The sequence below is a fragment of the Anarhichas minor genome, unplaced genomic scaffold (assembly GCF_050575085.1).
Source record: "Anarhichas minor isolate MPS153535 unplaced genomic scaffold, ASM5057508v1 ptg000033l, whole genome shotgun sequence".
In the NCBI taxonomy this organism is placed as follows: domain Eukaryota; kingdom Metazoa; phylum Chordata; class Actinopteri; order Perciformes; family Anarhichadidae; genus Anarhichas; species Anarhichas minor.
The window spans coordinates 7,036,307-7,060,370 of record NW_027466479.1 but is presented as its reverse complement, the minus strand read 5'-3'; the positions used below and the strand labels follow the sequence as shown (position 1 = coordinate 7,060,370).

The following is a 24,064-nucleotide window of genomic DNA, read 5'->3' as shown; positions in this document are numbered from 1 at the left end:
TCATAGACTCAGTGCCTAACTTTAAATCATCACATTTATTAGATTAAGGCAGGGAAACATCAGTCTCCGCTCTTCTGGTAAGACTTTCCACAGGATTTTTGGCTGCAGGGATTTACTCCCATTCAGCCATCAGAGCGGAAAAGATTTCGGGGCAATAAAGTCTGGCTCGTTCCAGTTAATGGAACGAGCCAGACTTTGCTTTGTGGCATTATTCAATTCGCTGTCTAAAATATAATTGTAAGCTGTAGCATTAACCTCCACAGGCGAGTCCACGCACTTTTGGCCGGGTAATGAATGTTTTTAGAAAAGGGCATCGCCAGCAGCGCCGTTATTTTGATCGACAAAATTGTGGCTTTGTCTGTTTATATGCTAATATTTTTCAGCAGCACTTGTGTTGATATTTTAAACGATAAGCTACTTTTTTTGCCACATATAGGAAATAACACACGAGAGAAGCTGCCGTATTGTACAGAACTGGCAGCTGTGTGCTTAATTTGCAGGCATCAGGCAGATAGCTGGGATCAGATAGGATGCTGGCACAAAACGGTACTTTAAGGCAGAGAGAGGCAGCAGGGAGACGACGGTGCTCATTTGAATTACGCAATGTAAGGTCATAGTTGTTGCTGTAATGGCAAATAAACAATAGCTACAATTACAACTGTTGGAAATTGGAAGCAGGAAAAAAATGCTGCCATTTTTACTCTTTTTTTCACAGTACTAGTTGTAAAATGTCTGAGTCAGCCTTTTCACCCGCCGCTGCTGGCCATGAGACTGTGTCGGGCTGGAAGGCCCATTTGTTTTCCTCTTCATCAGAACCTGCTCCGTGTCAATCGCTCAGTTGCTCCACATGAACCGCTGCAGTGGCTCCCACAATGATGAAGAAAAAAACAATTTAAAAGGCATTAAAAGTATGAAACTGTGCGGTGTTTTGTTATCCTCCATGTTTCATTTCTGGCCTTCAAAGACAAAGTCCATCACATGTAAAACCTGAAAGCATTCATGCATAGTTTTCGCATACTGTTTGCCCGAATGGAAGTTTTAATGTATATTGAGTCATTCCTGCCAGACAGATGGTAGTGGCTGAATGCCAAATCGTCATTTGCTATGGAGGAGACGGGATGTATACTGTGGAGGAAGACTGATGGTGGAGGTGGAGGGAAGGGGACGAGACCTCCACGTCGATAAGATTTTGTTTTTCTTCGCACTCCATAGCGTACTGCCATCAGTCGGACTGAAGTGTGCAGTCGCGTAGGAAACTCTGTGAAAGGTGGGGAGGAAAATCAGGTTGCCATGGAGACGGCGCTGAAGTGCTGCAGGGCCCTCTGTGATTGGTTGAGGATGCGCGGCATACATATTACATAGCACGGAGGAGAGCCACAAAAGGAGATGGGCACCCCGGGGGTCCTGGTTTTTCAACGGTGTGTTACGGCTCTTCAGTCGTGGGTTTTCACAGACTGTTTTGAGGGACGCACAAATCCTCGTGCTCCACCGCTGCGTCTGTTAAAGCGTATCAGGATTCACGCTGATTATCGCTGAAGATGAGAACGGCCGAGAAGCAGTTGTTCATCACAGCTAAGCTGCAAAAGTTTCCACATCGTCAGTGTACAAAGAGATGGAAAAAAAACACAACTGAATCATTTTCTGTGTGAAATCTATCCGTGCAAATAATGGAAGGCAATCAAATCTTGTTGTTGGTGCTCACAGTTTTGAAAAAGGACACGTGAAAATGTCTGAAGCAGCACGGAAACAGTATCCCTGTTACTCGGGATAATCCACAGAACATGCTGCCAGCTGCTTTCAATGACACTATGTCTCAGTTCCACTAACAACTGTTCGCAGGATTGTGGATGAATCAAAATAACGGGGACATTGTTTCAGAAATGATGCATTTCTGTTTGAAGTTTAATTCATTTTCAATACGGTGACCACCACAAATCTGTGGCCAAGGCAGGCGCTCTTCTTCTCCAGCTACTCACTGTGGCATCCCAAGACATTCCCTGGCCAGATGGGATATGTAATCCCCCTCAGTGTGTTCAGTCGGAGTCGTTCCTGGAAAACCTCAAGAGCGCATCCTAATCAGATGCTCGAGCCGTGTCAACTGGCTCGCTTTGATGCAAATGACCAGAGGTTCTGCTCCAAGCTCCTTCAGCATGTCTGAAGCAGTTCTACTCAGCTCTACTGAGCGTTTTATTGTTTTTTTGTAATACCTGCTCAGCACCAAACAGCAGAGAGACACAGTTAGCTAGCTGGTGAACATAGTGGAGCATTTAGCAGCTAAGGAGACCGACATTTCCCTCAGGAGTTGGTGGAAACCAAAAACAGAGCTGAAAGGAGAGTTAATATTAGATTCATACATTCATCAGGTGGACAAACCAGACTCCAAATGAATGACATTGTTACTCCTAAAGCGAGAGTTGGAAATGAAGGGAAACCAACAAGAGTAAGCTAGATGTTAAAAAATGATCAAATTTGGCTATTGTTAGCACTGTTAGCACGTAGTTACCATGACGTCACCTATATTGGTTTTGCAGACTACGATTTTGAAGCCTCGAGTTTGGCCGTCGCCATCTTTTTTTTTTTGCAACCATAAGTGACACAAGAGGGTGGAGCTAAGTACAACTGAGAGCTGAATTAGACATTTTTAGGCAACCACAAAGCTCCCAAGTTTTCATAAACACACACTGTGAAAGGGTTAAAGTTCTAAGACAAAAAACACAGACAACGCCCAGACCGGACAACGCCGTGTTGGCAGCCTATCAATCATAAGGTAGCCACACCCTAAAGTATACCCTACCTAATGGTCTATTTGACTCGAAATGGGAGGTTGTCGCATGTTACAGTCCTGGCTGCGAGAGCCACAGACACCAGACTTACTGATTGCTGTCGGGATGTAAAGAAAATTTCAACAAATATAACAAAACATGTTTCTGAAGAAGATTACCAACCCTAGCTTTAACTGCTCAATGTCTAAATAAGCAACCGCAAAACTTGCAGCTTGTTTACTCTGCTCTCTTGTGATGAAAGATTCAACTGAAAGCTTTATATTTTCTTTTTCCCTGCAGATTCGGTGAGCTCAGAGCAACGACAGAAACTTGCCAAGGAGCGGAGGGAGGAGAGAGCCAGATATATCGGTAAGAAATGATAAAACAATCAAATATGTTGAGCTTTTTCTTAACTTTGAATAAATTGGATTTTCCCAAAAAGAACTCTGCTGGTGATGCATGAAGCTGGAATTTGTTGTAACCAACTTGATGCATGCACATCTTCTATTCTTGACGTAGTGTTAACATTCCTCTTTCCTCTGTCACTCTCCTCTGACGTGACTGACGGTTATTGTCGTCTCTTACTGTTTCTCCTCGCACGGCTTTCAGAACAGCAAACTCAGCTGCAAGGTAAGGGGCTTCACAAAAAACCCTCGCTGCAGCCGTCATGCCATTTGGGAATAATCAAACTTGTGATGGGAATCATAGTCGCGCCCTTTATTCTTTCCTCCATGAACCGCTTGTGCTTTTTATTTGGGTTGTCTGTCTCGTTGGAAAGTCTTAAACGTTGAATGTTTGAATGTTTCTGCTCATGTTTTGTTTAAATTAACTTTTTATTTTGGCATGTCCCACACCTAAAGTCATGGTTGTACTTTGTGGCTGCAGAATGAAACGTTTCTCTTATGAAAGTATTGCTCTAGCCCCAAAACATTTAAGACAAAATCTACTATTCAAACAGGGTCTTCTCCGTGTGGATGAAGGCAGCCAATCAGAGCAGAGCTCGGTGGGCGTTTCCCTGCAGAGACGTCCCTCGGAGCCCCGGGCATGAAAAATGAGCAGTCATTAGCATAAACTGAGACCAGGCCTCTCAGACAGATTCGATTTAATTACTACTTTCATCAGCATCAATAATGTGGTCATGCCGCAGCACAGTTAAAGCAGAGTTCTGCTGCCTTTTTATCGATAAAATCGGAGGTTCACTTGGCTTCAGCTGCTCCGAGATAAGTTTCCTGCAGTCTGCTTTTTTCTGTAATTATATGGTACAAGCTTTTTTTCATGTGGAGCATGCAATTTGTTCAGAACCGTGTGCACACAATGGCATGTGGGTCACAAAACATGATGTTTACTTTACATTTGCAACAAATCTATCTGAAGATATTGTGAAGAACTGAGCATTGTTATGTAACAGCAATGGTGCACTTAATACTTTGTGCAAACTCAGACATTATACCGACATATCTTTGTCAATCCTGCTGCACAGAGTGCAGACATAAATGAAATTTGTTTTCAGGAATTGGATTTATGGAGGAGTGAAAATGCTTTTTCGTTGTAGAAAGGCTCAGACTTGTGTGACTCATTAGTGAAGATGAGCTGCAGAATTCTGAACTAAATACAAAACATGTGTTTGCCTCACAACACTGCTACATCCTCGCAGAGCTTAATCCACTAAAATGTATTTCTAATGCCGTCTAACTCCCAGCAATACGAGATAATATTGAAACATGTCATGCCATTACTTTGGTTGGATGCAGCATGTAACCCACCCTCATTGTCATCATCCATTGTTTAAACTCTTCACCGTGCTTTAACAACAACAGTTGTGTAAACAGGCTTATATGCAAGTGATAAGAAAGATATGAAGATATAAGAGAGCCAGCAGCTGTCCAGCATACAGAAGGTTTAATTTAGGAGGATTGATTGCTGCTTAATTGTTCCACCAAGAAATGAGCCACAGCAGCGAATGTGCAAAGAGAAACAGGCGTCTGCTCGAGGGTGCTGTATAACACAGCGGGACACCTCTGCTTATTTACTGTTATCAGGATCATAGTGTAATGAACACAGTGTCTTCCATCTGCTTCACCCATTGTGTTTGAGTATCAAGAGTTTAAGCTATTACCACTGTCGGAGTTAAAGAATCCACTTTGGAATAACCTACGTAAGAAGGTTTCTGTAAATCCCTGTTGAATAACTATATTTCACACAGATTAGCTTATAGCATCTCCTCATTGTCCCTTTTAATACTGTTTATGTTTTAGCCACTGTAGCGGCGTGGCTCAAGTGACAATGACTTATTTTGAAAACTATTAAATGAATTGCCATCAATTTTGGTTAATGATAATTCCCATGATTTTAGTGCTTCCCTGTCACTTCTCTGAAGGCTAATTTACCAGATGAATTGCCACAATATTTGGCACAGACATTCATGGTACTCAGAGGATGAATCCTAATGACCGGTGTTGTCCTAAATTTTCCTGTCCACCATGAGGTTTGTGGGTTTGAGTGAAATGTCTCGACAACGATTAAATTGATCGCCATGAAATTTGTTTCAGATATTCATGGTCTTCAGGGGATGAATCCTACTTTAAGTGGTTCCCTGACTCTTCTCTGGTGGCTAAGTTTTGATTTATCAAGTTAAATTGCTCCAAATTTACCAGATGGATTGCCCAAACGTTAGTACATATTCATGGTTCCCAGAGGATGAATCATAATGACTTAGGTGTTCTCCTAAATTTTCCTCCAGCACCACCATGAGGGTTGCGGGTTTGAGTAGACTCTTAGTCTTGTTATCCTGCAAAGCACTTTCTTAACATTGTTTTAAGAAAGGTGCCATGTAGAATAAGTTTATTATTATTCGGATAATTTTATCATCATCGTAGGAAAAGAAATAGGCCGGGCTTTTCTTAGAAAACCCTATTCAGATAACCGCAGAATTTAAAAGATCTCAGACAAATGTGATTCTCAGCAACCTTTTGTTTTCGAACTTTCTTGTGTAATTTGTATTACTGTCTCTCCGGCTTTTCTTTCTGGATGTTAACCCCTCTCTCTGGTGACCCTGCAGCAGTGAAGAAGGTCCAGTGGCTGGAGAAGGAGGAGAAGGCCCGACGTCTGAGGGAGAGCCAGTTGGAGGATCGCAGGAAGAAGCTAGAAGAGCAGAGGCTGAAGACTGAGAAACGCAGAGCTCTGCTGGAGGAAAAACAGAGACAGAAACTAGAAAAAAACAAGGTGAGAATAATAATAACAGTAAATCAGGATCAAACCATCCAAACATGGGTTCATGAACAAATTATGGTTTAACCAATTAATGCAATTTCAAAGCTTGTTTTTAATTATCAACACTGGGCTAATATGGTTGTCATCGATAACGCAGACAGATTTATTTTGTAGCCTGAGACAGAAGTGTGTCCTCTCCAAAATAGTTCCTCTTAATTGAAGTCAGGGTGGAAAAGTCAACACTATGCCAGTGTTTATGCAAGCCTGATGCTTAGTACAGTTTTTTCCACTGGAAAATTGCCAGTGTAACAGGGATTTGATCACATCTTGAATATCAGTTGTGATGCCAAGTGTTGGCTGATTCCAACAAATTTTTGGTTGGTTAATTTTCATTGGCTGTATTTGGAGTTATCAGTTATTGATCACAGCAGTGGTTCCGAATCCTTTTGGCTTCTATTTGACCTCTAAAACTGAAACAGAGTCTTCCTGTGTCTCCTTGTCACAGGTTGGTCATGCCTAAGAGTCGGGAGCATTTCCACCAAACAGTTACTTTCCCTTCTAGCTGCAGATTGTAAAATTTCAGTAATTGTTGAAGGAATTATTTTCTTTGTTGTCAAAAGTTAAATGAGAAGATCAATACCAATCTCATGTCTGGAGCTACAGCCAGCAAGAGATTAGCCTAGCTTAGCATTAAGTGTGGAAGTAGGCAGCAGCAGTTTAGTCTGGCTCTTTTCAAACTTCAAAAATACACCTACCTCCTCTAAAACGTATTATTTAACATGATTTATCTCTTTAGCTTTAGAGGTCCTAATACATTTTTTAAACTTCGGACAAAGCCAGATAAGCACTCTCCCCTGCTTCTGGTGTTCATGCTAAACTAAGCTAATCACCTCCTCTTAAATGACCAGATTGATACCCCATAAAACCACAACATGTTGTTTTTGTACGGTTTAAACAAACATTATATGTTAATTAGCAAGCTTTAAAGTTGCTGGTAGGTGGAATTTGATACCTTTGAGCAATGCCAGGCTAGCTGTTTCCCCCTGTTTCTAGTCTTTATGCTAAGCTAACCGGCTGCTGGCTGTAGCTTCACATTTACAGTGCTCACCACAAGAAAGCCAGTCAGCGTATTTCCCAAGATGTCTTTACTATTTCTTTAAACTGTCCAACGAACTTATGAGTGTGTGTTTGTGACTCTGTTTTGACTGCGTGGTCCCTCCAGGAGAGATATGAGTCAGCAATCAAGAGGTCGACAAAGAAGACGTGGGCCGAGATCCGCCAGCAGAGGTGGTCCTGGGCGGGCGGACTCAACCAGACCTCCCGCAGAGAAAGTGAGTTTCAAATAAACCACAATCCCATGGAAACTCTCGCGAAGAAAAGAATATATCACATCCTCACTGTAACTCCAACCTTCACATTGAGCAACGCTGCACAGACTGTGACTCACTGGTCCAACTGATGCAATTCAAGGAAATAACTTCTGAAGGGTCATAAAAGGTGGGGTACCAGTGGCAGATGGCCTTATTCAGTAACTTAAACCTTTGTAATTCCTCAGTAGAATGTCTCTGTTTTCTTTGAGGCAGAAATGGGTTTTGAGTTCCAGTTTAAACGTGATCGCAGAGGCGGAGAGCTGAGCAGCAAGGTAGCTGTCATGAACGTGTTTCATTAGATCAGCAGTGTGAACAGCGTTTTTCAGAGAGCTGTGAGCTTATTCCCCTTTTTTAGACCGTCGAAACACGTGACGGCCGGCCTCTTTTGGACCCGTGACACTGAGGTCAAGACAAGTTTCTCTCCTTCAGAGTGTGAAAGAATGTGTGTGTGAAAGTGTGTGTGTGTGTGTTATGCTGATTTCTTGCAGCGGATAAAAAGCAAAGTAGTTATGTGATTTCTAACTTTACCACACCCTTCCCACGCTTTCCTCAAAGTTCCTCCCCATTTCCCCCCCTCCAAGTCTGAGTCCAGATTAATCTCTTCCTTAATGCTAACGAGAACCTCAGAGAATGGTGAGTCCCTGATCTCCTCCAGATCCAGACCGAGGGGAGTCGGCAGCCCCCCCCATTTCTTATCAGTCCTCAGCCGGGCCCGCCTGCACCCCAGCCGCCTTGTGAACAGTTGTTGTCTGTTGCGTTCTCTCCGGTGCAGGCAGATGCTCGGCCTCCACGGTCAACTTGCCGAGACAGGTGGACCCTGTCATTAACAGCAGGCTGTCCAAGTCCTCTGCCACGCTCTGGAACTCCCCCAACAGAAGTAAGGACGACCCGGCGTCAATGTCCACCAGGCCTCTTCCTCTTCCCTCTCCCTTCCTATTCATCCCCCTCTCTGACCCCCCACACTCCTCTTACCCTAATCTGTTTTTTTTTTGGTTTTCTTCTTTTACTATTATAACTGTCGTCTCTGGTGGCCTGCCTGCCTGCCTGTGCTTGGTGACTGGTCATTTACCACCTACTCCCCCCCTCGCTTGTCACGCTCTCGGTCTCGTATGCATCGTGGTTTTTGATTTCAGTTGATGGTTGTCATTGATTTGAGTCTCCTCTGCATTTTTGATCAGCCTCCCTTTCACCACGGCATCACCATATTTTGTGATATGTGTGTTTCTGTTAATAGGTTTTGTTAAGTTCACATCTTGTCTTTATTGGTTGCCCCCCTCCACTTTACTGTTGGTGGTTTGGTGTGGTGGTGGTATTGGTGGTGGATATTATAGTGTGACTGTTGCAAATGAAAGAAGAGCAACTAAATGCACATGTATTGTATTATATTTTGGTGGTTTTATGTCGACATACAGCCTGTTTCCATGGAGATTAAACCTCTTTTGCTTCAGTAGTTATTTACAGCAGCGCATTGCTGCCACCAAGACAAAAGCATATTTGCTCCGTTTCTTGTCATATGAAATGTTTCTTTGTAACACAATCCTTTAATAAGATCATTTTTATGTTACACATTTTTTTTTAATTACAAAAGTAATTTAGCTTTTCCAAACAACTTGTTGAATCATGAACTTTCCGTAATTACACAAAAGCAACATATGGTTAAAATGAGGTTTATCATCATAACAGAATAAGTTGGCATGTTGTTATGACAAGCAAGTGAAAGTGTGTACAGCCATGCTAACGGCTACTTTGACACGGCGGTGCTTTGTGCTAAATGCTAACGTCAGCATGCTAAAAGACTCTAACTATGCTAACATGTTGATTTTAGGTCGGTGTGATGTTCACCATCTTAGTTTATTGTGTTAACGAGCTAACTTTAGCCGAGACGCTGTAACTATTGCTGAACACCAGTGGTCACTGTGGTCACACGCCACATAGTTACAGGATAATGTGATGCGTTATATCACGTATGAATTAATCATTTCATTTGTAAGAGAAAAATTGTATCATTGCTTCTTTCAAAAGTTGCACAGTCTTGCTTTCAGTTATAAACCAAAGTACTTAACAAACTATCCAATTTTGAGACATTTACTCAAACGGCGAATGTTAACCTCAAGGTGGCGCTAGAGGTAGAGGATCAACCAAAGTCATTAGGATTCATCCTCTGGGGAACCTGAAGGTTTTTACAACATTTCATGACAATTGACTGACGAACCTACATGACCATCCATAGAGCCGTGCCGCTAAAAGCCTGGCTAAAAACGTAACGTAAACATATGTTATTTTAACAGGTTATGTATATATGTAAGATATAATAAATAAGATACGGTATATAAGATAAAGTGAAATGTCTTGTAAGACCAGAAAAATGTGGTATGTAGGCAACATTTTTCATTTTTAACAGGTGGGACCGAAAGTCGAAAGTCCCAATTACAAATCCGTCTGCTGCTTCAGCACCAAGGACAGCGCCATGGATTTATCAATACACGGCACACTGAGAGCCACTTCTGAAACACAATGCGGCGCGCGTCTGGTGGAATCACAAGCATTTTCTAGAGTGGTCTGTGGAGGCTGCTGATCTTTCAGTGCCGTGATTGGCGACAAAGATTCTAACTTGTGCAAACCTCAGTCAGATAAAGGATCAATGAGTCGAGCTGCGAAGACTTACATATTTAACTTAACAAACCATCTGCCCTCGCAAGCCTACTGTGTGTGCTAAAGACGAAAAAAATATGTCAAAACAACATGAAAAATATCTTGTTATTTCACAAAAAGGATTTCGTCGAAACAAAAACCTTCTCACATTATACCAAGAAACTGAGCGGATGTTTTTTTGTTGTCATGGCGGCCGCAACGCTCTGTCGTGCTATGATAAATATTTAAATTATCTTGTTACGTTAAACTCATTGTATCAGATTCCCGAGTTGCCACATGTACACAAGCAGCACTGTCTTCATCACAGATTCGTCACGTCTCATAACGTGTGTCATTACCGATCGTATCCCCCACAGTGCAATCAGCAGTTCGGCTCTCGGAGATTCAGATTTCCATGCTTGATAAATCACTAATAACACGGATGCTCCGATACTGCGGGAAGATGAAAGGACAATTTGAAGCTGAATCACAATTTAAGTCGATATCGTAGCTCGTGTTTCTGGCCTTTGGAGGTGCTCTGCAACAGAGTACCAGTAATATTGAGGTGTGGGGGGTGGGGTGGGGGGGGGCATCAATCTACCTGCAGGTGAACAGTCGATCACCAGGCAGCAGCACAGCTCAGCCTCCTCTTGCCGCATTGGAGGAAGACGTGGGGGAGGAGGGGGAAACCACTGTTGCCTAGCGACGGGAGGTAGTCAAGTTATCAGTTAGTCATAAAACATGTTGTGAAAATGATCCGTCCAGCGTACAGCAGAGGTGACTGTTGCATAAGAAGGGCCAGTCTGCGACATGTTCATGTAAAGCGCGTAAAAACGACAAAACTCGCGCTGTTGTGATTGCACTACTCTCATGTGTTTTCTGTGGTACGTGTTTGTAGGTGTCATGCATACCAACAGAGTGCTACGCCACAATAGAGCGTTGAGAAGAAGCAGTACACATGGTTCGAGTTATCACTAAAAATACATCTTTGCACAGCATGTTGTCTGCTTTTGTCACGAGAGACAGGGAAACCTGGACTATCTGTTGTCATGCATCAGCTCTCATGTTGAGGCGGTGCATTCTGTGTCCACCTCTATGTTGTTGTCTCATGCGCACTCGTGTGTTTTCTGTTGTTTCTGCACTGTTTTAAAGGAGCAGGACAGTTAAAGAGAACAAAACCTACAGGCTGTTTACTCACGATCAAACGTAACACTTACTATTGTCACGTTACCGAGCGGTGGTGGAAAAAGAAGAACTTTTACTTAAAGGAATAGTTCAACATGTTGGGGAGAGGATTGATACCACTCTCATGTTTGTACAGGCAGCAACCAGTTAGCTTAGCTTAGCACAAAGACTGGAAACAGAGGGAAACAGCTAGCCCTGGCTTTGTCAAAAACCTGTCCTCCAGCACCTCTAAAGCTCACAAATGTACACGTTAATCGTTTGTTTAATGTGCATAAAAGAGAAGCGTTAAAAGGACAAGTTGTTGTTTCCCAGCAGCAAATTCCTGGAGACTGTGTCCAGTGTAAACACTAGCTTGCTAGTTGTAGCTTAATATTTACAGTAGCGATATGACAAATTTAATTTACATTCTTATCTAACTCTTGGCAAGAAAGCAAATGAGGGAATTTCCCAAAAAGTCAAATTATATATATCGTGGAGCTTCTATATAAGTAAAATACTCTCAAGTAAAAGACCTTTGTATCATTTCAATATGTACATAAGTATAAAAAGTAAAAAATACTTGTGCAGCCTAATTACAGCTGTCAGTGTTATTATGCTATTAGAATATTATCACTCATTTAAACTAAAATGGATCTTATTTTAGAAACATATGTTTAGCATGTTAATTCTTAATCAGCAACACAACTAGTAACTAAAGCTTTTAAAGAAATAAAATAAGAATAAATCAAGTACAAAGTAGATTTAAATGATAAATACTAGAGCAAAGTACCTCAAACTCAAAACAGTACTACAAATGTACTACTTCCCTGTACTGTCTGCAGGTTCTAAGTTTAAATTATTCGAGGGAAAGTGCTTCAAACGTTTGTTTCTTTATTTCAGTTTCTGCTGAAGGAGTTTGAGCGTCGTCTTCCTGATATTCTGTGTGAAGAGTCTCTAAATCTGAGCTCTCACTCTGCGTCATTCATCGTCTCTTTCTCCGTCTGCTCACTTTTGGGGGGTTTTCTAGCATTTGCGCTTTATAAAATTCACACACAGGCATCTCTGGTTTCTAACAAGAGTGATTTGATTCTGCCGGAATCAAAGATGGTGCCAACCTCCGACTAAAAGCAACTTGATTCTCTGACATTAAGTTTGCTTTACTCATGAGAGAATGATTTATTGGTCTGTGTGTTTCCACCCGTCATTACAACACATTTGACTATAAATTTACATCACATGACACTCACTAAAAGTTAGATTAACACTATTACACATGATGGTGTTAAAGTCAGAGCAGTGTGTGTTGTGCTAATGCTGAACTCACAGTCAGAAACTGACTTTGCACTGCATTGGGTTTGATTGGGGTCGAGGCTTTTACGTGATTGTGATTTTGAGTGGTAAGTAATGAAATTAACTTGGGTTTGTTCCGCTGTGTGTTGTTATCTGAAGTCTGTGTGTGACGTGAGGGCCAACGTTCAGTCATTCATCTTATCTTTGAGTCTGAGAGTCTCTGATTGGCAGACTGGAGTTTGAGTTGTGCGTAAAATTCTTTACTTACTTACGTAACGTGACAAACGCTCTTATTGGAACCTAAACCACTTTTCCTAAATGTAATAACATTTAATGGTCAAGCGAGGCCTGCTAGCCTCTGGCAAGTACATTACTCCTGTATGTAAGATTGATAGTTTTCTGCCGACCTTCATATAAATAGAAACAAATAATGTCCTAGCTTTTTTTTTCTGACTCTCAAGTTTGCCACTTGGTTCACTTCTTAAAAACTATTTTTAATGCTTGGCTCCACCTCCTTATGTCTGAATCCAAGCAATTTGGCTTTTTAATCAATTTTGACAAAAAAATAAAAATAAAAACCCAGAAGACACGTGCAGTTTCTCGCCTTTTTTTTTAAAGTGATGAGGGTTTGTTTGGCTAGATAAACATAAGTAATACAAGCGTTCACTTGCCACTGTCAAAGATTAAATTTGATGCTTTTGTCATAACCTGGTAACATTTCCTCAGACTTATCAACTTCCAGCAGCAGTAAAACTTCCCTCTGCCTCAGATGGAGACAGTGTGTTCAGTGTGTGTGTGTGTGTGTGTGTGTGTGTGTCTGTGTGAAGAGAGGATGTGCTGCAGTGTCATCAATGAGGAGCGCCACACGTCAAGGTTGTGTTCACCCCTGCGGCAGTATGCCGGAGATGTGTTTTAGTGGTGAGTACCTATGTGGTGCAGCTCCGACAGTAACCCGACACTGACGGCGTCCTCTTATGTCAGCCCGCAGCCTGCGTCTGAGCCCCTGGGAGAGCCGGATCGTGGAGCGGCTCATGACGCCGACGCTGTCCTTCCTGGCCCGCAGTCGCAGCGCCGCCACCCTCCTCAACAACAGCGACTCCTGTGAGTGTGAGACCACATCTGGATGTTTCTACTCAATGTACCCGCCCTCCCGTTTTTTCTTTCTGCACATCACTGGAGTGTGCAGGGAGGAAGGAATGCTGCTCTGTTCTAGGACGTTTTATGTAAAGGAAAAGTTAGTTTGACCCAAAACATTCAGATCTAAATCTTTCATCACTCTTCTCGCTTTTCCTTTTAATTTAACAATCCCAAGCAAAGTTTCACATTGTAGAAGCTTCTCCGCTCCCTCTTTGGCATTTTTGCTTTGTGGATGACTTGTTTCAGTCTTTGTCCTCTCTCCTCTCTCTTACTCTGTCTCTCTTTATCTATATGAATTCATATGTGTACATAACACCCTGTGGTGATATTTGGTTTGTTTGAAGATAAAGCTGGTATTAACGATTATCATCGATATCAGTTAATCTGTCACTTATTTGCTGGATTAATCGATTCATTATTTTGGCTAAAAAGGTTAAAACATGGTGAAAAAGCAAGAGTCCAAAACGTAAAGATATTCAGAATAAAGAATAAAGCTACAACAGGCTAACAATAAATAATCATTGTCTCATAGCCTGGTGTGTCCTCACTGAGAGGCTTTTTATTATCCCTCTGCATGGTGTATGACTGTGTTTGTATGTGTGAGTGTGTGGGGCCCCTGACAATCGGCCCCCGCTGCCGCTCTCTGCATGTTCATGTGTTACTCAGACTCTCACCACTGCTCCCGTTCAGTCTCCGCCAGCCCGCTGAACGCCAGCTCCCATCACCACCCGCACCAGAACGCCGAGCGCTGGAGGCTCTCCTCCGCCAGCACGCCGGACATCACCCAGCGGCAACGCCGGCGAAACTCCACACCGGTAGGCAAACATGTTGACCTCTCATGTACATCATGTTTGGATCTTTCAGGCCCCCAAAAACAGACAGTTAGGGCACATTTAACATTTTCTAGTTAAATCATGATAGTGAAATAGTGTTTAGACGGACATAGAAACCTAAATGAATGTAATCAATGCTTTACATAAACAATGGGTCATATGAGTTTAATGTGAAAGGTGTCGCTCGGAGTGACAAACGCACAGATAATTATCACCAAACATTCTAGCATCTTTCAGCTCATTGTTTTTTTTTTTTCACAACTTCACTGTTTCGGTTCACTCTCACCGCTTTCATGGGAGCCGTTTACAGAGAAGCAAATCTTTAAAAAGACGCTGTACACTAGCACCAAACAGCAGAGAGACACCGGTAGAGACTAGCTGGCGAACACAGTTGAGCATTTAGCAACTAAAGAGACAAATATCTCCCTCAGGAGGTGGTGGAGACCAAAAACAGACTTACATACGTGGACACAAATACAATTCAAAAAATGAGAATGAGAATGTCCCTCTGTTTGCTGCAGCAACACGTTCACCATCTTTAGATGGTAATATGTCAATGAAGGTTTAAGGGCTTGTCAGACTGCCACCATGTGGAGAAAAAAAAGGCAGATTTAAATTAACTTCACCATTCGTTTATTAAATAGCACGTGCAATGGAAATAAGCTGCCAGTCTTAAATGTTGTTTTTGAAGGAGCCTCTATAACATACTGACATTTAACAAAAGGCCTTCATCTCATACACAGTGTATATATCCGCCTCGGCCTGAGGTGATGACTGCTTAATTGTGTCACGTCTTCCTTCAAGGCGGACAAAAAGAAGAAAGAGAAGAAAGACAAGGAGAGGGAGAATGAAAAAGAGAAGAACTCGCTCACGAAAGACAAAGTGCCGAAGAAGAGACAGACGACATCACTTACCACCATGACCCAGAGATCCAGGCCGGAGATCAGGTATCATACAAGCTGCCTTGTGCCAGCTCTGAAGACCAATGGATCCCATAATTCAACTGGAAAATGTTTGCTATACTGTGGACTTAGTTAAAGCAGGAGAGAGGCTGAGAGAGAGAGGGAGCTCATGTCTTCTGGTGTTTTATCCTCGGAGCAGGTTAATGTCTCACAGATGGTCCAAGGTGCTATAATCTAACTACTGAAAGGGACTCTGCTGGACTCCGTTCAGTCAGCCAACAGCAGGTCTGTTAGTGTCAGACCGATGCACCTGGGAAAAAAGAGGTCTCCCTGCCTCCCTTCCTCTCAGGTTACACTCCCCTGCAGCCAAAGAATCGTGGAGTTTCAGATGGAGTCACTCATATCTTCCACATGACCTAGTTATGAGCTTTATCTAGTGCACTGGCAACCTCATTACCTTTCGCTACACTGCCATGAAACCTGATCGTCTATGCCGCCAGCTCTCGCTTTAACTAATGTTTCACCTCCTTCTCCACCTCCTCTCTTCTCATTAGCACCCCGAAGCCCAAAAACAGACCTCCGTCACCCGCCGCCCCCAAAAGTCGGCCCCTGTCCCCCCTGGTGGCAGCAGTGGCCTCCAAGACCCCGACGTGCAAGAAGACTCCTCCCCCTGGCACCAAGACCCGACCCAAACGAGCCCAGACGCCCGCCAGGGTGCAGCCCCAGACGGTCGGCGCGGTCACCGTGGAAACGCGCCACGAACCCCAGCATCCCGGCGCTCCAGAGGAGAAAAAGAGTAAGTGTGGTTGCCACGGAGACCATATCCAGGCTTCAAGATGACCTCGAGGTTTTTGACCGACATTCGTGTGATCACTGCAGAGTGAGAGATTTTTACCAGCTCTGGCCTTTACTGACTGCTCTGTAACTGGAGTGATGAAGCCACAATTACGCGTTTCACTTTTTTAATTAATCATCGACAGATCAATTAACACTTCTCTCTATGCTATTAACTCACACCAGTCCTCCCCCAGTGTATCCATCCAAAAAGCAGGATAACATGGGGAATATCTGCAGGCGTCACCTGGAGCGTCACTTTTTAAGTTACAGTACAGGCAGACGTGCGGTCGTGATCATCAACATCATCCAGGTTGAACTTTATAGTTCCCAGAAACAAAAACTGTGTTTTTTCTTATTATTACAAGTCCCAATTTATTTCTGGATTATTAGCAGGATCACGTTTATGTCACAGTATATAGATTAAGCAGGTAACTATTCCGTTCCCTGATATTGAGCAATTCTTTTTTTCCATATAAAACAGTGAAATCGAACAGAATAAAAAAAAAAAAAACAGAAAATAAAAATAGAGCATGACAAAAATTAGACCACATTTTCATTGTTTGAATGGCACCACGGTGGTATTGATGGTTACTGTATGAATCATTGTGACGTCAAGTAAAACTTGAAATGACTGTAGGATCTTGAAAAGTCATCTGTTCTTCCTGCCAAAATATATGAGCTGCTGTATTCATATTTCTCTCATATTTCACTTCTTGCTGTCTGCACGCAGCAGACAGCAAGAAGTTTCCACTGCGGAAAAACTCTCCACAGGATTTACCAAACTGTCAGTGCGTCATGACGGGCAGGGCCTCTCTTTTCTTTTCTCTCTTTTTATATATTTCATTTTATTTTATTTAAAATTAAAATTCTATGTTGAATCAAAGCTACGTAATGAATAGTTAAAAAAATGTATCATCTGGCAGTTTCTAGCGACTTTCCCGTCATCTTATTCTTCAGATGATTTATAAACAGATGTTTGCTTTCTTACTATTGTGTTTTTAGAAACATAATCACCAGCTGCCCTCTCTTCGTCCTCCCTCTCATAGACTCCAGTAGTCCTCCTGCCATCGTGGTGTCCACTGCACCGGTTACACCTCCTTCCCTCAGCCCGGCGGTTGCATCCGAGGCAACTCCAGCTGCTCCAAACGTAGAGCCGGCTGCAGCCGCCACCCGTAAGCCTGCTCCTTCTGTTGCACCCGTCGCCGCTGCAGCTGCTGCCTCCGCCACCGGCTCGGCCGCACCGGCCAGCAGGCCGTCGGCAGGCACCAACAACCCGGAGGAGGCTGCTCGCATCCTGGCGGAGAAACGCAGGCAAGCCCGGGAGCAGCGGGAGAGAGAGGAGCAGGAGCGTCTGGAGCAGGAGCACAGGAACAGGTCAGTTACATTCTGACTTTGAGGGCTTATGAAATGAAACGTTATCTTGAGACAGAACGTTCAAAATTACACCTTCCATGATGTAATTCAACGCAACAGTATTGCAATACAAAAAAACACACCTTCTAAACTTGCATTGCATTGCGTCACATTGTGAGGTAAGTAGTTACCTTGCTACAATATTTCTGACAAACAAATTGTCGATTTGGTGACAAATGTATGTTAGTCCTTAAATTCCTAATAATTTCTTTGTAATTTGGCAGCGATTGCAGGGGAAAAAAGACTATTTGATCCATTTTTTTAATGTTCAGCCGACCTGCTGCTAAAGAAAAGTTAAAAAGAAGTTGTTGTACCATTTGAACATGTCTTTATTTTAGTACCTATGAATATACTTGTATAATTACTGTATTTATCACCAATCACGCTCCTACAAAATTATTAGATACAAAAATAAATAAATGAAAGCGTTACCAACATGTTTTTGCTTAAAAGTTCAAAGACATTTTTGATGTTTTTAATCAGTTTAGTGGCCTCAGGCGTGCGACTGTATGTGTCACACCATGGGATGACTGTACGCTTGTCTTAGCCTCAGGTTCTGAAGAATGACTTCTGAGAAATATGGGAGAAACTGAGGGTTTATAACCCTGCAGACAGCTGATCTTTGTCCGGATACATAACATGTGCACGCTGTATATGTAACACGGACACGTCTTCTCAGGATCCTCCGGGAGGAGGCGATGGTCCGGGATGCAGAGGAGAGGAAGCGCAGGGAGGAGGAGGCCCGATTCATGGCTGAGCAGCAGTGTATCAGGGACGAAGCCCAGCAAGCTCAGGAGGTGAAGGAGGCGCAGGAGAGAGCCGTGGCCGAGCAGGAGGAGAACGAGAAACTACAGAAACAGGTCAGTGACCAGGGAGCATACTGCAGACGTCTCTACATCTTACAAGCATGTTATTCCTGATCTGATTTTTACCCATGTGCACTAAAAACTGCCTTCTTACTTGACCTAAATAATAATAAAACATGTACCTGTACCTGCATTTAAACTAACTTTTCCGCGCAAAAATGTCTGAAAACGACTAGACCTATGTCATATATTTAGTTGAGTTGTGCACTTACATTATCCCAAATGTTTCCAACAATTTTCAAACCTAGAGATATCCGTAATTTTAATCAAGGTAGCGATCCTTTTAATTTGGTCCCATGTCAATTGCGTCATACCCTCCAGCAATGGGGTTGTCTGACAGAAAATGTCAAAAATTGACGTTTTATACAGTTTTAAGTCACATTTTTACAATGCATTTTTTAGATCTTGGTACTTTTAAACTATATATTTTAACCAAAGGAAGAATTTTAGTCGTCGGACGTCTGGATCTTAAGTTATCAGAGAAACTACCTGAGCAAGCGTTTTTTTAACGTAGATTTTTAACATAAAACTTCATCCTGTGTTTGTTTTACTGGTTTTAATCACCTGATTGATTTGTTTTGGAGAGGAGGAGACCTCTACAAATACAATACAAACCTCCTGAACAATGAACGCTGAAGGAATCCTAACCGGGAGAAGTTGACCGCAATGAAGACAACTCCCATGATCCCACGTTGCTTCACGACGTCACATGTAGAGAGAATAACAAACAAATATACAAATATAAACCTGCGCTTAGCCCACTTGTAATCCACTATTTAAAAAATTTCTATTTAAAAATCTTTAAAAAAGCAACAGTTTGCTACAAAGTTCCCCATTTTGGACTAGATAAGATCGTGAATACACAGAACGCCTCAGAACCCCATGACTTCAGTGAAAGATTACTTTAAAATCCTCAATTCTTCAGTTTCCTTGAGCCAACTTTGTGGTATCTTGTGGGAATCAAACCCTCAACCCAAGCTAACCAGGCCCGAGACTTCATCACTGAGACAAATGATGGGTTCAGGTTTACTGTAAATACTGAATGCACTAAAACCCCTCTAATTTTCCATTGACCAACATGAATCCCTTTGATCCCCCGCATACACTAAGTCCATTTACCATCTGGGCAGATTAATGCATATGAGGATGCCTGAGCTGTCGGGGGGGGGGTTGATACTGTACGTGAGCCCAAACATCGTGCATCACCCCCTGACTGACTGACTGACTGACTGACTCGCTGTCTGGCATCTGGGCAGATTAAAGGAGGAGAATATGTGCTGCTGTCACGGACGATTCGTGCGCCCAGTTAGTCAGAGTCCCCTAGTCTGGCCCGGGCAGATACCAGCTGGTGACCTCCATAATGGTGATGAGCGCAGGCTGAGGGGAGCCATTGTGATCGGGGAGATAGTGACAGGCCTGTGTTGCCCCCGTTTCGTACACTTGGCTCTGCAGTGGGCTGATAGTCGGATAAGCAGCGACTCGGCCCCGCTCCGCTCCTTCGCCTTCAATTGGACCATTGTTCCACCCTGACAGCTCCAGACCAGAGTGGCCTCGTATCTTTTAAGAGCTCTCTCTGTCCAACGGAATCGAAAAAATGTGCGTGATTATTTAAGATTTGTGTCCACAGCGCAATTGCTGCAGTCAAAAGTCAGTCATCAGTTAAAGGGTGTGAAAATGGCACATTTTAAAAACGGTTTTAAAAGTCGACAGATGTGATTTATGCACACATCATAACTCTTGTTTTAATTGCTGACTTCAATACATCTGTTTGTTTGGTGCTGAATCTAAATACCCAGTGAAGCAAGTAATGGATTTGCTCATATAACATCAACTCTGGCCTGAAGGCTGCAGAACAGACTGAGCATGTGCTGCCCCCTGGTGGTCAGGAGTTGTTCTACGTGACAGTACATACGCACACACACACACACACACACACAAACACACACACACGCACACGATGTGATCACCAGTGGTGTTTTAAACCATATTCAGATCCTTTACTTAAAGGGTAACTTTGGTATTTAGTCCAGTATCGTCAATGTATTGCCACTTCTTTTTGCCACTGACCGGCTCAGATTGTTATTGTAGGTGTCTGACAACATTATGGAAAGCACTCATTTACACATGCATGCACAATCTGTACTTGTTCATGTCTCACAAGACAAACATGAAAATACACGACAACGAACACAGTGGAACTGTGGTCCACACTGACATGGAGGGACATTGATGCTCTATTAACATCTCTAACCACAAACCACAGAAATAAAAATGAAATAAGATCTATAAAAATGCAGTTTTGGTTGCTTTTGGGAACATTGAGCATGTCATTTACATATTCAGCTGTGATTCTCTGCGGGAATCAACACCAGAGCATCTGACGTGTCACAGAACATTTACATAAAGTGGTGTCAATTCAATATGACTAACATCCTGCTGCTTCTTGTGTTTTTGTAGCTGCACGTGGGACTTTTTTTTATTAGCTAATAGATCTTTTGTATTTAGTCTGAATGTGTTACTTTCGTCAGCTTCACGTTCATGTTTTTGTCGTCTTCTTATTTTCAGAGGGAGGAGGCTGATGCCAAAGCTCGCGAGGAGGCCGAGCGTCAGCGCCTGGAGAGGGAGAAACACTTCCAGAAAGAGGAGCAGGAGCGGCTGGAGAGGAAGAAGGTGAGGAGGAAAAACAACAACTTCGCAGTTCAGAGTTCACACTGGAGTTCATCCCAGGACTCCCTCCCTCGGAAAAAAAACACATCTAACTAACTGATCTCTCTGTCTGATCTGCACAGCGCCTTGAGGAGATCATGAAGAGGACTCGGAAGAGTGACGCAGGAGAAAAGGTTCGTGTGATCCCCTTTAAACGAGCGTGAAATCTAAACTTCCTTTGTGACTTTTTGAAATAACAAAAGTGTTTTTGTTCTCTGTCATCTCAGAAGGATGTCAAAGCTTCTCCGCAGGTCAACGGCAAGGACACGGAGCTCAGTAAGGGTGAGTGTCACAGTCGCTATGCCATATAGGACTCAATACCTCATTTTATTTATCTGCTCATTAATATTATATCTCTGCAGCAGCTGGAAACCTGCAGAGTCCCGGCGCAACTGTGTCCGGTCCTGTCGCAAACGGCGTCCAGCCCGCCGCTCACCAGAACGGCGTCTCGGCCAACGGAGAGGCGGCCAACTTCGGGGGGATCATCCAGCTGAACAGCGGCGGAAACCCGCCGCAGCCTCAGAGCGGGCTGGTGGGCGAGCCCATCCTGGCGTTCGAGGGCGGAGAGCCCTTCCTGATGAAAACAGGCCCTATGAAGCCTCAGCATGTCGCAGGTACAGTGAGGACACCCCGGATGAGATTGTGATCATACAGCAGAGTCTTACATACATTAAACGGTGCATTAAGATTACTGTATGCTTGGTGAGAGGGGGGGGGGGGGGGGTCCAGACTTCAAACTTCCAACTTTGTGGACATAAAGGAGGTTAAATATTCAAATTTCTCTGGAATCAATGAATCCTGAGGTCCATAAAATGCTTTTGTCTTCTGGAATATTTCTGTCCACATCCAATCTTAAGGTCCAATCCTACATCAGTGTTCCTTAAAATGATAAGCCTGAATGAAGTTTGAAGGACTTTTGAGTTCATCCAGCCTAAACAGATGAACATATTCAGTATTTCACAAGATAAATCAATGGCACACATGAGAGAATACAAATATTTAACATGGTTTTGTGTCACTTAACAACCTGTGACACATGTGGCCCCTCATATTAATCTTACGGACCGCTTTGAGGGTCCTGAACCCAAAGTTGGGAATCACTGTCTGTAGATCAAATAAGTCAAGCTCGTCAGTCTTTCTTGGAGTGTGCGACGAGAAAGTCGTCCCTCTGAATTCTATCAAGGTTAGACAGGCTGTGTCGCATTTAAAGTTTCCTTCTCGCCTCTGTTGTTCTGTCCCTGCAGAGGTCCTGTGAGTCCCCACACATCTCCACGGAGACGCGCGCCTCACGGCCCTGCTCGAGCTATGAGATTCATGCCCCACCACAGCGGCTTATGAAAAAAATCGTGTGCCAAAACAAACAATGAACTGCGCTGAATTCCCATCATACAGTCTGTCGCAGGAGGACGAGGAGGAGCTCTCATCTGAAATATACAAAACATGCAACAACAAGTATTCTCTGTCTCCACCGCGTGTCCTGGTGCAGCATCTGTCAAGTTTTATTGAAATGTCACATGCAGATTTTATGGTGCACCTTAAAAATGACTGACTGTGTAACAAATTTTAGAAAATACATAATATTTGACAATGGTTGTTATTATTACCGTCGTTGCGATATTGTTATTGTTATCTTAAGTTGAACTGTGTGTGGGTGTGTGTGTTTTTTGTTGTTGTTGTTTTCGTCTTGAATTATTGAGTTATTTAACATGGGGAGCGTTGTAAGGACTGGCCACAGACAGTGTATGTAAATGTATAATGAGCCTGGCTGCCTAGGCCTCCTGTTGCAGGGGATCTGTGAAATAAAGCTTTATGAAAGGGACTGGGCTCCTGCGTTTATGAGTATTATTATTATTATTATTGGCAAACATTAGATATTCACTCCTTCTGCAGTGATTTGAAGCAACTAATGCTGCAAATTCATATTAATGTCAGATTTTATAATAAAGCTGCACAATTACAGTATAATAACAAACCGTAGAGACGCTTTTGCATCACACGGACATGAGACGGTATTATATTTACTCAAGTATTATGTACAGTTTACAGGTTCTATTTTGTGCCACTTAAATACTTCTACTCCTCTACATCTCCGAAAGAAGAATTGTACTTCTTATTCCACTGCATTTATTTGACAGCTTTAGTTACTAGTTACTTTTCAGATTAATATTTTACATAAAACGTATATGATGAGTTAATAAAGTGCAACACATTGTTAAAGGTGAAGCTGGTGGTTTCCAACCTTCTGGGCTTGGTCTGGTTGTTGCTCATGTCGGATGTCTATGAGTTGTTAGTATTTCCACCAAACATTTAGCCCATGACTTCATTTTTATAGCAGCATTTTAGAAAGAAAACGTGGTTTTGGTTTTTTTTACACAGTAATCTTAATCTGGCCAATTCATTCTTTAGTAAAATCGAGTTTATTGTAGTTAATTTTGAACACACGTCTTTGTTTCTAGAAGAACTCTTGGCTGATTATGTATCGTGAACTGTGGCATAAGATCAGACAGTCTGTGTTGTTTTTTTAATAGGAACTCAACTGCGAATCATCCTGAGCTTGATTTACAGCATATACATATATGGCATGGTGGACCTGCAGAAAAGGTTCATTTTAGAGCGACTGAATGAAGATTACAACTAATTGAATTGAAAATGTTTATTGTTGCCAGTTTAAATTGAATTCAGCCTGGTAATCCAAAGTAATAAATGTGATATCAGCCTCCTTTGTATTGTCTCAGGTAGCATCTTGTTTGACTTTATGGGGAAACAAATGAACACACATCAGCATTAAGTGCAGGTCCAGAGCTCGCTGTCCCAGAGTTACAATGTTCAGAGGGACCAGAAGATGGCAGCACAGATGATTTCAAAGAGATGTAAATAACTGCACCTGTGAGCGCCACTACCAGTAATCAGACACGTTTACAACCATTGTACTCCATCTGTTCC

At 42.7% G+C, this 24,064-nt stretch overlaps 1 protein-coding gene across 1 annotated transcript in view; it reads left to right on the top strand.

Annotated features, from left to right (window-relative positions):
* Positions 1 to 22,940, top strand: part of LOC142965435 (uncharacterized) — a 39,732-nt gene extending 16,792 nt beyond the window's left edge. The window contains exons 3-16 of the mRNA XM_076106364.1: positions 3,063 to 3,131; positions 5,821 to 5,984; positions 7,195 to 7,303; positions 13,409 to 13,528; positions 14,255 to 14,379; positions 15,202 to 15,344; positions 15,854 to 16,095; positions 17,183 to 17,510; positions 18,229 to 18,409; positions 20,981 to 21,085; positions 21,205 to 21,255; positions 21,349 to 21,403; positions 21,484 to 21,735; positions 22,366 to 22,940. Coding sequence (XP_075962479.1) covers positions 3,063 to 3,131; positions 5,821 to 5,984; positions 7,195 to 7,303; positions 13,409 to 13,528; positions 14,255 to 14,379; positions 15,202 to 15,344; positions 15,854 to 16,095; positions 17,183 to 17,510; positions 18,229 to 18,409; positions 20,981 to 21,085; positions 21,205 to 21,255; positions 21,349 to 21,403; positions 21,484 to 21,735; positions 22,366 to 22,376 — 1,955 coding nt within the window. The 3' untranslated portion in view covers positions 22,377 to 22,940. The remainder of the gene's footprint in view (positions 1 to 3,062; positions 3,132 to 5,820; positions 5,985 to 7,194; positions 7,304 to 13,408; positions 13,529 to 14,254; positions 14,380 to 15,201; positions 15,345 to 15,853; positions 16,096 to 17,182; positions 17,511 to 18,228; positions 18,410 to 20,980; positions 21,086 to 21,204; positions 21,256 to 21,348; positions 21,404 to 21,483; positions 21,736 to 22,365) is intronic.
* Positions 22,941 to 24,064: the final 1,124 nt, after the last annotated feature.